The sequence below is a fragment of the Hypanus sabinus genome, chromosome 1 (assembly GCF_030144855.1).
Source record: "Hypanus sabinus isolate sHypSab1 chromosome 1, sHypSab1.hap1, whole genome shotgun sequence".
Classification (NCBI taxonomy): domain Eukaryota; kingdom Metazoa; phylum Chordata; class Chondrichthyes; order Myliobatiformes; family Dasyatidae; genus Hypanus; species Hypanus sabinus.
In genome coordinates, this window is record NC_082706.1 from 200120378 (window position 1) to 200134533 (window position 14156).

Here is a 14156-nt window from a genome sequence, read left to right on the forward strand (position 1 = left end):
GTTCAATCTGTGGGACCTCATCACTTGGTCTGTCTATTTGTGCCAGCCCTTTGTCCCCTTTGAGAATGTTCTGAAATTACAAGATATATTTTTTTAAACTCGTGACTCAAGATGCCGTAAATGCTGGAACCTGCCGGAGAGACTCCGTCAGTGTAATAGTATCTGGTGGGGGGAGTGGTGTGGTTGTATGTTGGGGGGGGGGGGGTGTAGAATTGTCGACATTTCGCGTCGAAACCCTGAATCAGGACAGTCCGAAACGCGAACAATTCTGTCCCACCGCCTTTACAAACGTTGCTCGTCCCGCCGAGTTCCTCCAGCAGGCTGCTCGCTGCGTCCAGGTTTTTTGAGCTTTGATGGGGATCTTTAAGTATATAAACCAAGCCGAGAAGAATTGTGATGAACACGGGGAGGAAGAGAACGCCAGCTTTAATCGGCGTGTAATTCGATCGGTCTTTCTGATACAAAACAGCCTTGAAAATTTCCGAATTAGGTTTTGCACACCGTCTTGCAAGAACTTCGTGTTTTTTCCCCTCCCGCTTGGCGCTGCCCTCAGCACCATTCGGGATCCTCACACCTATGCACACAGACACACACAACTAGGTCACGAACGAGCCCCGGAGGGTCGAGAAAAAACACCTGAAAATAGCCTGTAAGAAAGCCGAACAGCCCCCACCCCACCCTCTCCCCCCGGCAGATTCGAAGTAAAGTTAGCAGGGAAAGGTCGGGGAGAAGACACTTTAGTGGCGATGGATCGATTCGCTGCGATGACCCCTAGCAGTTTAAAACTGATGTTCACGAAAAAGAACGGGGAGAAAACTCAGCTGGTGACGGACGCGCCGAGCGATACCTACACCTTAACGCAAGGAAGGTGAGTTCCCTCTGCCCCTTGTGGCATTTTTGTCGGAGTCGCCGCTGAGAGGGGACTCCCACGGTGGGTGGGTTTGACGGGATTCAGCGTGAACCTTGTACAATCTGCCCCCCGAGAGCTGTGCGAGCCGACACAAGTGGGTTCTGCGCTCGGCTTCAATTCAATACGAATATTTTCCACTGCCTCCGATTAATCATTGGAGCGCTGGGGGCGGGTGTGTGCAGAGGGAGCCAAAGAGTAGGTGACCATTCTGTAAGAAACCGACAATAAGCCCCGGGGAGAATGGTGCGCGAAAAAAAAACTGCACTCTGAAGTCACAGATCAGGACCGAAGCGTTGACGGGAGGGGACGTCCGCGGGAGAGGTGATGATCGGGCTTCAGTCAGATTGGACTTTTTTCCCCCTTTACGAAAAAACTTCTGCAGATTGGGCGCGGATCCGGATCGCCGCCTGATTGTTGTTCGGTGTGCAGCCGGACAAAGGGAGCTTCATGACCAAACACAATCCGGATTTATCCGCAGGGATCTGTGCTGGGACCTCTGCGGCGCGTTGGTAAACTGGGGGATGACACCGAGAGCTGTGTGGATAGTGTAGGAGACTGCTAAAGCACGAGATAGACCGGTTGCAGATATGGGCTGGGAAATGGGTTGAAGTTTAACCCAGATAACTGTGAGGTGTTGCACCGTGGGGGGGGGGGGGTAAATGCAAAGAGACAGTACACTATTAAAGGGCAAGGTCCTTAACAGTGTTGCTGAGCAGAGAGATCTTGGGATCAAAGTTCATAGCTCCTTGGAAGTGACTGCTGAGGTCGATAAGATCGTTAAGAAGGCTGATGCAATGCTTGCTTTTATTAGTCAAGACATAGAGTTCAAAGTTTCAGAAGGTTCTGGTGTAACTTTAGACAGTATAAACCGGAGTTAGGCCACATCTGGACTGTTGCATACAGTTCTGGTTGCCCCACTATAGGAAGGATGTCGAGGCTTTGGGGAGGGTGCAGAAGAGGTTTACCTGGTTTAGAGGGCGTGTACCATTGGGAGAGGCTGGATAAACTTAGGGTGCTGTCTCTGGAGATGCAGAAGCTGAGGGGAGACCAGACAGAGGGGCACAGATAGAGTGGACTGAGAGTGTCTGCTCCCCAGGGTCGAAATGCCCAATACCAGAGGGCATGCGTTGAAGGTGAGAGGGGGTAGGTTTAAGGGGCATGTGAGGGGTAAGTTTTTTACTCAGTGGTGGATGCATGGTGGTAAGAGGCAAATACATTAGAGGCTTTTGAGAGATATTTGTAGATGCAACACTGAGCGTCATTCCTGCCTGTGGCCATCAAACTTTACAACTCCTCCCTCGGAGTGTCAGACACCCTGAGCCAATAGGCTGGTCCTGGTCTTATTTCCACTTGGCATGATTAACTTATTATTATTTAATTATTTATGGTTTTATATTGCTATATTTCTTCACTATCATAGCTGTAATGAAACCCAATTTCCCCCGGGATCAATAAAGTATGTCTGTCTGTCTGGATAGGCACACGGATGTGAGGAAGATTGACAATCCAAACATCTCCGAGTAAGGGTTAGGAACTTGTGGAAATGCTATCTTGGTGCTGGAAACATCGTGACACTTTCCCCCAGCACATCGTGTTGATCGATGACGAAAACAACATATACTTTGTCGTATATGTGACAAATCAAGCTCATCTTCTCTTCAAGTCTTCTAAATTCATTGGCAGACCAGGCAAGCCAATGTCAATGGACTCTCCCAGGCCAACAGCAACGATCCTGAACAAAACAGGATCAACGGTCCTGCTGGTTAGATTACATAGATTAGGAAATTGTGGGCATACTGTGTTGACAACTTGCAGGCTGCCCTAACACATCCTCAGACTGCGTTGGTTGTTGACACAAACCATTCATTCACTGTATGCCTTGGTATTTCAATGTGTCAGATAAGACCATAAGACATAGGAACAGAATTAGGCCATTTGGCCCATCGAGTCTGCTCCACCATTTGATCATGGTTGATACTTCTTTCTTCCCCTCCTCAACCTCAGTTCTTAGCCTTCTCCCCATAACCTTTGATGCCATGACCAATCAACAACCAAATCTCTATTCTTTATCTTTGCTTGGCGTCAACCTTGGGAAGTAGAACATTCTCTACTTACTTATGGAGGTACATGCAGAATAGACCCTTCTGGCACTTCGAAGCTTGCACAGAACAGCACAAAATGGAAACAGAACAGCATAACAGTAAAAAAAATATAAACCAGGGCAATACAACAGCATGCCCATCAACCCTAACCATTCATCTTTGGACTGTGGGAGGAAACCCACACAGCCACAGGGAGAATGTACAAACTCCTTACAGACTGCAGCAGGAATTGAACCCTGATCTGGCGCTGTAACAGCATTCCTAACTGTTACACTACTGTGACACCCTCATTATCACCCTATGTTGATTGTAGGTGATGGAATATCGTATTTGTCACTTTTCTTTATACTCCACGGAATTTAGTAAATGAATTCCAAATGCTAATCTGTCCAAATCTATGTCAAAATGGTGGGTATGCTTCTGTGGAGCAAAATTCTGAAGTGGATCCTCCAACTAATCACTGAATTGAATCAGATGAAAACTTTAAAAAAAAACAGCAGATCAACACAGGCAAAATGCTGGAGGAACTCAGCAGGTCAGGCAGCATTTATAGAAATGAAGAGACAGTTGGTGTTGAGGGCCAAGACCTTCTTCAGGGCTTGAACGAGAAGGGGGGGGGGGGGAAGACGCCTGAATAAAAAGGTGGAGGGACGGGAAGGAGGACAAGTCAGGAGGCGATAGGTGAAGCCAGGTGGGTGGGAAAAGTAAAGGACTTGAGAAGAAGGAATCTGATAGGAGAGGAGAATGGACTGTGGGAGAAAGGGGAGAAGGGTAAAGCAGATGTTGCAAATCTGAAAAAAAAACATGAACATGCTGGGAACATCCATCAGATCACAAAGTTCAAACTTTAAATTGACGTTCAAAGTTCAAGGTAAGTGTTATCGAAGTGTGTATATATCACTGTATTCTACCTTGAGATTTATTTTCTTGGGGAAATTCACAGGAAAATAGGAAAGGTCAGACAGCATCTGTGGAAAGGGAAACTGTTAACATTTCAAACCCGGAGCATTTCCCCAGGCTGAAGGAATTAGAGACAGAGAGTGGGGTTGTCAGGCCAACGTCAGACCCTGTACCTCAGCTGCCCTGAGCACCCTGATGGCCTCTGGGCAGTATCTCACAGCCAACCTCTTTTCCGATATCAGAGCCATCTAAAAGCTGTTCATATAGATGGAGCAAACACGAGGAAATCTGCAGATGCTGGAAATTCAAACAACAACACACACAAAATGCTGGTGGAACACAGCAGGCCAGGCAGCATCTATAAGGAGAAGCACTGTCGACGTTTCGGGCTGAGACCCTTTGTCAGGACTAACCTAAAGGAAAGATAGTCAGAGATTTGAAAGTAGTGAGGGGAGGGGGAAATGCGAAATGATAGGAGAAGACCGGAGGGGGTGGGATGAAGCTAAGAGCTGGAAAGGTGATTGGCAAAAGTGATACAGAGCTGGAGAAGGGAAAGGATCATGGGGCGGGAGGGCTCAGGAGAGGGGGGGGGGAGCACCAGAGCGAGATGGAGAACAGGCAAACAACTAAATACATCAGGGATGGGGTAAGAGGGGGAGGAGGTGCATTAACGGAAGTTAGAGAAGTCAATGTTCATGCCATCAGGTTGGAGGCTACCCAGCCAGTATATAAGGTGTTGTTCCTCCAACCTGAGTTTGGATTCATTTTGACAATAGAGGAGGCCATGGATAGACATATCAGAATGGGAATGGGACGTGGAATTAAAATGTGTGGCCACTGGGAGATACTGCTTTTTCTGGCGGACCGAGCATAGGTGTTCAGCGAAACGGTCTCCCAGTCTGCGTCGGGTCTCACCAATATATAAAAGGCCACACTGGGAGCACCGGACACAGTATACCACACCAGCCGACTCACAGCTGAAGTGTCGCCTCACCTGGAAGGACTGTCTGGGACCCTGAATGGTGGTGAGGGAGGAAGTGTAAGGGCAGGTGTAGCACTTGTTCCGTTTACAAAGATAAGTGCCAGGAGGGAGATCGGTGGGAAGGGATGGGGGGGAACGAGTGGACAAGGGAGTCATGTAGGGAGCGATCCCTGCGAAAAGCAGAAAGAGGGGGAGAGAAAAATGTGTTTGGTAGTGGGATCCCGTTGGAGGTGGCGGAAGTTACGGAGAATTATATGTTGGACCTGGAGGCTGGTGGGGTGGTAGGTAAGGACAAGGGGAACCCTATCCCGAGTGGGGTGGTTGGTGGATGGGGTGAGGGCAGATATGCGGGAAATGGGAGAGATGCATTTGAGAGCAGAGTTGATGGTGGACGAAGGGAAGCCCCTTTGTTTAAAAAAGGAAGACATCTCCTTCGTCCTGGAATGAAAAGCCTCATCCTGAGAGCAGATGCGGTGGAGACGGAGGAATTGTGAGAAGGGGATAGCATTTTTGCAAGAGACAGGGTGGGAAGAGGAATAGTCCAGGTAGCTGGGAGAGTCTGTATGCCTATAGTAGATATCAGTAGATACCAGAGATGGAGACAGAAAGATCAAGAAAGGGGAGTGAGGTGTCGGAAATGGACCAGGTAAATTTGAGGGCAGGGTGAAAGTTGGAGGCAAAGTTAATGAAGTCGACGAGCTCAGCATCTGTCCCCTTGTCCGTACCTACCACCCCACTAGCCTCCAGGTCCAACATATAATTCTCAGTAACTTCCGCCACCTCCAACAGGATCCCACTACCAAACACATTTTTCCCTCCCCCCCCCTTCTGCTTTTCACGGGGATCGCTCCCTACGCGACTCCCTTGTCCACTCATCCCCCCCATCCCTGCTCACCGAAATCCCTCCTGCCACTTATCCTTGTAAACGGAACAAGTGCTCCCTCACTTCCTCCCTCACCACCATTCAGGGCCCCAGACAGTCCTTCCAGCTGAAGCGACACTTCAGCTGTGAGTCGGCTGGTGTGGTATACAGCGTCCGGTGCTCCCGGTGTGGCCTTTTATATATTGGTGAGACCCGACGCAGACTGGGAGACCGTTTCGCTGAACACCTACGCTCGGTCCGCCAGAGAAAGCAGGATCTCCCAGTGGCCACACATTTTAATTCCACGTCCCATTTCCATTCTGATATGTCTATCCATGGCCTCCTCTATTGTCAAAATGAATCCAAACTCAGGTTGGAGGAACAACACCTTATATACCGGCTGGGTAGCCTCCAACCTGATGGCATTAACATTGACTTCTCTAACTTTTGTTAATGCCCCTCCTCCCCTCTTACCCCATCCCTGACGTATTTAGTTGTTTGCCTGTTCTCCATCTCGCTCTGGTGCTTCCCCCCCCCTCTCCTGAGCCCTCCCGCCCCATGATCCTTTCCTTTCTCCAGCTGGGTATCACTTTCACCAATCACCTTTCCAGCTCTTAGCTTCATCCCACCCCCTCCAGTCTTCTCCTATCATTTCGCATTTCCCCCTCCTCTCTCTACTTTCAAATCTCTTACTACCTTTCCTTTCAGTTAGTCCTGACGAAGGGTCTCGGCCCGAAACGTCGACAGCGCTTCTCCCTATAGATGCTGCCTGACCTGCTGTGTTCCACCAGCATTTTGTGTGTCAAATAGATGGAAAAGTCCATAAATTTAAGATATCTAAAACAAATAAATGTAATTAATACAACTTAAATCCCTAAGGAGCGGCATGGCAGCCTAGCAGCTTACATAATATTTAGCAACACCAGCAATTCGGATTGATCCCCGCTGCTGTCTGTAAAGAGTTTGTACATTCCTCCTGTGACCATGTGGGTTTCCTCTGGATGCACCAGTTTCCACCCACATTCCCAAGATGTATGGGTTAATAAGGATTAGTAATTTGTGGGTAAATTAGTTACATGGTTGTACATTGTCCTCGGACTGTTCTGGTCCTTGGCACTAATGCCGCAACTATGTACGAACTTGAACTTTGTCTCCTTACAGGCAGCAGCAAAACAAAGAAACCCAAAGGACCCATTTAAAAAAAAAGACCCAATGTGCAGAGAGAAAGAAAGCAAATCATGCAAACAATAGAAGTAGGCAAATAGCATTCAGAATTGAAGTTCACAGAAGTGATTCCACAGCCAACTCAGAAACCCGTTCAGGCCATCGTCACAGTTCAGTGCAGGAACAATCAAACCTTGTGGAGCAGCAAGATGAACCGGCCCAGCCCTGACACTGTATATTTTCAATAATTCGATGCACACGTGGCAAATAAAGCTAATCTTTATCATTGGAACTTATTTATGATAAAGTAAGTAACTGGGTCGGAGAATCAGGTTTATTACCACTGACACGTTGTGAAGTTGCAGTAGCAGTACATTGCAATACATAAAAGATTACTACGAGTTACAATTAGAAAGATATAAAAAAATGAGTAAGTAGAGCAAAAGGAGCGAAATAGTGAGGTATCATCGATGGGCTGATTGTTTAAATATTTATTGATTCCAGCCCTTTTAACCTAATCACGGGACAGTTTACAATATCTAGTCATCCTGCCCAGTACAGCTTTGGTCTGTGGGAGGAAACTGGAGCACCCGGGGAAGATGCACACATTCCACGGGGAGGACGTACAGAGACTCCTTACAGAATGGTGCCTGAATTGGATTCCAAACTCCGGAATGCCCCGAGTTGTAATAGTGTCACACTGATCACTACGCTGCTCAGAAAGTTTATGACAGAGGGGAAGAAGACATTCTGAAAATATTAAGTTTGTGTCTTGCTCCCTGATGGTAGCAATGAGACATTTGCATGGGTGGTGGGACTCCTCAATGACGTACATGATAGGTTAATTATCGGGGTTGAGTTATAAGAAGAGATTGGAAATACTGGTTTACCATGGGCAAAAGAGGCTGAGAGGTGACACATACAAAACACTGGAGGAACTCAGCAGTTCACGCAGAAGCTATAGAAATGAATAAACAGTCGATGTTTCAGGCCAAGATCGTCTTCAGGACTCGAAAAGGAAGGCGGGAAGATGCCAGAAGAAAAAGGTGGGGGGAGGGGAAAGAGGTGAGCTGGAAGGTGATAGGAGAAGCCAGGTGGGTGGGGAGGGTCAAGGGATGGGGAGGAAGGAATCTGATAGGAGAGGAGAGTGGACCATAGGAGAAAGGGAAAGAGGAGGAGCGTCTGGGGGAGGTGATAGGCAGGTGAGCAGAAGAGGTAAGAGGCAAGAGTAGGGTATAGAAGAAGAGGGAATGGTGAGGAAAAAAAAGAAAAAATTTACTTGAAGGAGAAATTGATATTAATGCCATCAGGTTGGAGGCTACCCAGACAGAATATGAGGTGTTGCTCTTACACCCACATCATGGCAAAAGAGGAGGCCGTGGACCGACTTGTTGGAATGAGACTACGTTTAGAAATGAAAAATGCTAACACGATGGAAGTGCACAGTGTTATGAGATGTGGTAATAGGTTGGATAGTCAGAATTTGCTTCCTATTTTAGGAGTGTCTAGCATGAGAGGTCTTAGGTTTAATGTGAGAGGGAGGAGAGTTTTCTCCGGGTCCTCCAGTTCCCTCCTACAGTCCAAAGACATGGGTTAATTGGTCGTTGTAAATTGTCCCGTGATTATGCTAGGGTTAAATCAGGGGTAAATTGGGGTTGCTTGTTCATGCGGATCAAAGAAATGAAAGGGCTTATTCGCTGCTGTATCAGAATCAGAATCAGGTTCATTATCACCAGAGTGTGTCAAGAAATTTGTTAACTTGGCAGCAGCAGTTCAATGCAGTACATGATAAAATAGGAAGAGTAACTACAGGAAGTACATATATGTATATTAAATAGATTAAAAATAGTGCAACAGCAGGAATAATATAAAAAATGAAGTCGTGTTCAATGTCCATTTAGGAGTTGTATGGCAGAAGGAAGGAGCTGTACCTGTATCATTGAGTGTGTGCCTTCAGGCTTCTGTACCTCCTTCCTGACAGTAACAATAAGAAGAGGGCATGTCCTGGGTGATGGGGGTCTTTGATAATAGACATCGCCTTTCTGAGGTACCGCTCCTTGAAGACGTCTTAGATGCTATGGAGACTTGTACCCAAGATAGAGCTGACTAGTTTTACAACTTTCTGTAGCTTCTTTCGATACTGTGCAGTAGAACACCGCCCCCCCCCCCCCCCCCCCCGGATGAGACAGTGATGCACTCTGACAGAATGCTCTTCACAGTACATCTATAGAATTTTGAGTGTTTTAGATGACAACTCAAATCTCTTCAAACTCCTAATGTAATATAACCATATAACAATTACAGCACAGAAACAGGCCATCTCGGCCCTTCTAGTCCATGCCGAACGCTTACTCTCACCTAGTCCTGACCCGCACTCAGCCCATAACCCTCCATTCCTTTCCTGTCCATATACCTATCCAATTTTTTTTTAAAATAACAATATTGAACCTGCCTCTACCACTTCTACTGTAAGCTTGTTCCACTCAGCTACCACTCTCTGAGTAAAGAAATTCCCCCTCGTGTTACCCTTAAACTTTTGCTCCCTAACTCTCTACTCATGTCCTCTTGTTTGAATCTCCCCGACTCTCAATGGAAAAAGCCTATCCATGTCAACTCTATCTATACCCCTCATAATTGTAAATACCTCTATCAAGTCCCCCCTCAATCTTCTACGCTCCAAGGAATAAAGACCTAACTTGTTCAATCTTTCCCTATAACTTAGGTGCTGAAACCCAGGTAACAATTTAGTAAATCTTCTCTGTACTCTCTCTATTTTTGGCATCTTTCCTATAATTCGATGACCAGAACTGTACACAATACTCCAAATTCGGCCTTACCAATGCCTTGTACAATTTTAACATTACATCCCAACTCCTATACTCACTGCTCTGATTTATAAAGGCCAACATAACAAAAGCTTTCTTTACCACCCTATCCACATGAGATTCCACCTTCAGGGCACTATGCACCATTATTCCTAGATCACTCTGTTCTACTGCATTCTTCAATGCCCTACCATTTACGATGTATGTCCCATTTGGATTATTCCTACCAAAATATAGCACCTCACAGTTATCAGCATTAAATGCCATCTGCCATCGTTCAGCCCATTCTTCTAACTGGCCTAAATTTCTCTGCAAACTTTGAAAACCTACTTCATCATCCACAATGCCACTTACCTTAGTATCATCTGCATACTTACTAATCCAATTTACCACCCCATCATCCAGATCATTAATATATATGACAAACAACGTTGGACCCAGAACAGATCCCTGAGGCACACCACTAGTCATCGGCCTCCAACCTGACAAACAGTTATCCACCACTACTCTCTGGCATCTCCCATCCAGCCACTGTTGAATCCATTTTACTACTTCAATATTAATACCTAATGAATGAACCTTCCTAACTAACCTTCCATGTGGAACCTTGTCAAAGGCCTTACTGAAGTCCATAAAGACAACATCCACTGCTTTACCCTCATCAACTTTCCTCATAACCTCTTCAAAAAATTCAATAAGATTTGTCAAACATGACCTTCCATGCACAAATCCATGTTGACTGTTCCTAATCAGACCCTGTCTATCCAGATAATTATATATACAGTCTCTAAGAATACTTTCCATTAATTTACCCACCACTGACGTCAAACTGACAGGCCTATAAACCCTTTTTAAACAATGGAACCACATGAGCAATACGCCAATCCTCTGGCACCATCCCCGTTTCTAATAATATTTGAAATATTTCTGTCAGAACCCCTGCTATTTCTACACTAACCTCCCTCAAGGTCCTAGGGAATATCCTGTCAGGACCTGGACATTTATTCACTTTTATATTCCTTAAAAACACCAGTACTTCCTCCTCTTTAATCGTCATAGTTTCCATAACTTCCCTACTTGTTTCCCTTACCTTACACAATTCAATATCCTTCTCCTTAGTGAATACTGAAGAAAAGAAATTGTTTAAAATCTCCCCCATCTTTTTCGGCTCCACACATAGCTGTCCACTCTGATTCTCTAAGGGACCAATTTTATCCCTCACTATCCTTTTGCTATCAATATATCTGTAGAAACCCTTTGGGTTTATTTTCACTTTACTTGCCAAAGAAACCTCATATCTTAGCTTTTCTAATTTCATTCTTAAGATTCTTCTTACATTCTTTATATTCTTCGAGCACCTCATTTACTCCATGTTGCCTACATTTATTGTAGATATCTCTCTTTTTCCTAACCAAGTTTCTAATATCTCTTGAAAACCATGGCTCTCTCAAACTTTTAACCTTTCCTTTTAACCTAACAGGAACATAAAGATTCTGTACCCTCAAAATTTCACCTTTAAATGACCACCATTTCTCTATTACATCCTTCCCATAAAACAAATTGTCCCAATCCACTGCTTCTAAATCCTTTTGCATCTCCTCAAAGTTAGCCTTTCTCCAATCAAAAATCTCAACCCTGAACCCAGACCTATTCTTCTCCGTAATTATATTGAAACTAATGGCATTGTGATCACTGGACCTGAAGTGCTCCCCAACACATACCTCCCTCACCTGACCTATTTCATTCCCTAACAGAAAATTCAACATTCCCCTTTCTCTAGTCAGTACATCTATGTATTGCTGCAAAAAACTATCCTGCACACATTTTACAAACTCCAAACCATCCATCCCTTTTACAGTATGGGCTTCTCAGTCTATGTGTGGAAAATTAAAATCTCCCACAATCACAGCCACAATCTGTGCTTACTACAAATATCTGCTATCTCCTTGCAAATTTGCTCCCCCAATTCTCAATTTGCTCTTCCAATTCTCCAATTTATATATAAAAATATAGCCACTGTCCTGCCTTCTTTATAGCTGCATGAATATGCTTGGACCATTTTAGATCCTCGGAGATCTTAACACTCAGAAAATCTCTAAAAAAGAGATAAAGTTCCTTTGCGCGCCTTGTTTGGCACTTCGGGCAGTAACCTTGCCACTTTAGTGTTCGTCTGTTTTACGAGGCCAAATTGCCAGCTCTATGCTCAACCCAGCACGGATGGAAAGTGTGCAAGGACTCTGCCAGATTCGAACCAGGGACCACTTGTTCCGAAGTAGGGGTGTGGGTGCGTACAGCCAAAATAAAAGTAGTTACCCAATCTTCAGCCCTGACTTCTGCGTTCCAACACACACTTGTGGAGATCACATGTGAGTTGATGGCAGGAAGAGGATAGAAGGTAGCCACCTGCAGAACTGCTGACCACAGCTAAATGCAATTATCTTTGGCACAGTTTGAGTATTCTGTTCCCTGTGAATTAGGTACAAAGGAATGTAAACGGCATGCTTTCATGGGTGAGAAGAGGCCACCTGCTCAGTCAGTTGGCATGACAGGGTTGCTGTTGACTCATTAAGTCTAAAAGCAGTACTTAAGGCAGTTGTGCTTGGCTGTCCAGTGAGATCAAAGTTTAACTGTTCCACAATTGGGCAGGTTGGCAAAACTGTCACTGTATCCAGGAGAAAAGTACCTTTTACTAAATACTCAGTTATTTAGTTTTTCACTGGAAAATCTGAGGAAAAAGAATTAGAAATTCAAGTTTGAGAAGTAAGAAGCAAATTATTTAGCAGAGAGGGCGGAGGAGGGAACAGAGGGAACAGGTGGAAAAGAAGAAATTTCTCTGTGACAAACAACAGAAAATCTGCGGATGCTGGAAATTTAAACAACACACACAAAATGCTAGAGGAACTCAGCAGGCCAGGCAGCATCGATGGAAAAAAAGCAGCCGACGTTTTGGGCCAAGATTTCTCTGTGAGGTGAGACTAGACAACCTGACGTGGGAGGTAAAATCAGTTTAAGCTTCTTTGATTCTGTAAGGTGGCACTGATGGTTGGGCCAGGGAAGATTTAAACAAATGGGAAAACTTGGCCAAGTGAGGGATATCTGAGGGGTAAGGCTTTTTTCCAGTGACAGACTAGAGCTAGAGGTCAAAGCTGAAAGGTGAAATACAGTGCCTATAAAAATTACTTACCCCCCCCCCCCCAGCAGTTTTCATGCTTTATTGTTTTACAACATTGAATCACAGTGGAATTCATTTGTTTTTTTGTCACTGATCAACAGAAAAAGACTTTCATTTCAAAGTGAAAACAGATCTCTACAAAGTGATCTAAATTAATTACAAATATAAAACATAAAATAATAGATTGCACAAGTATTCACCCACCCCTTTAATATGACACACTAGATCATCACCGGTGCACCCATTGGTTTTAGAAATTGTATAATTAGTTAAATGATGATCTGTTTTTGGACAGTCAAGCTGTTTCAATTGATTGTAGTAAAAATACATCTGTGTCTGGAAGTTCCAACCGCTGGTGAGTTAGTATCTTGGTGAAAACTACATCAGGAAGACAAAGAACTTGCCAAGCAACTTTGTAAAAAGGTTATTGAAAAGCACAAGTCAGTAGATGGATACAGGAAAATCTTCAAGTTACTGAATATCTGTATGGTCTGATGAAACCAAAACTTTTGGTCATCAGAGTAAATGTTATGTTTGGCATAGGCCAAACACCACACATCATCAAAAACACACCATCCCTACCAGGAAGCATGGAGGGGACTGCATCAGGCTGTGGGGATGCTTCACTGCAGCAGGCCCTGCCAGGCTTGTGAAGGTAGAGAGTAAAATGAATGCAGCAAAATACAGGGAAATCCTGAAGGAAAACTTGATGCAGTCTACAAGAGAACTGTGACTTGGGAGAAGATTTGCTTTCCAGCAAAACAATGACTCCAAGCATAAAGCCAAAGCTACACAGGAATGCTTTGTGAACAACAAAGTTAATGTCCTGGAGTGGCCAAGTCAGAGTCCAGACCTCAATCCAACTGAGAATTTGTTGCTGGACTTGAAAAGGGCTGTTCACTCACGATCTGCATGAAGCAGTTTTGTAAAGAAAAATGGGGAAAATTGCAGTGTCCAGATGTGCACAGCTGATAGAGACCTATCCACACAGACTCAAGGGTGCAATTGCTGCCAAAGGTGCATCTTCTAAATATTGACTTGAAGGGGGTGAATATTTATGCAACCAATTATTTTGTGTTTTATATTTGTAACTAATTTAGACCAATTTGTAGAGATCTGTTTCACTTCGACGTGAAAGAGTCTTTCAGTCAATCAGTGTCAAGAAGAGCCAAATTAAGTCCACGATAATTAAAAGTTGTAAAACAATAAAACATGAAAACTTCCAATGGAGGTGAATAC

The 14156-nt window shown here is 44.7% G+C and overlaps 1 protein-coding gene across 2 annotated transcripts in view; it reads left to right on the top strand.

Moving 5' to 3' along the window:
• The first annotated feature begins 216 nt into the window (after positions 1-216).
• The window catches only part of LOC132401833 (proton-coupled zinc antiporter SLC30A2-like), a 56267-nt gene continuing 42327 nt past the window's right edge, over positions 217-14156 (top strand). Inside the window, exon 1 of one of the 2 annotated variants that reach the window (XM_059984092.1) lies at positions 217-868. In XM_059984092.1, coding sequence (XP_059840075.1) covers positions 747-868 — 122 coding nt within the window. In that variant the 5' untranslated portion in view covers positions 217-746. Of the gene's footprint in view, positions 869-12364; positions 12715-14156 lie in introns of those variants that run through there. The other variant, XM_059984102.1, reaches the window with a different exon arrangement.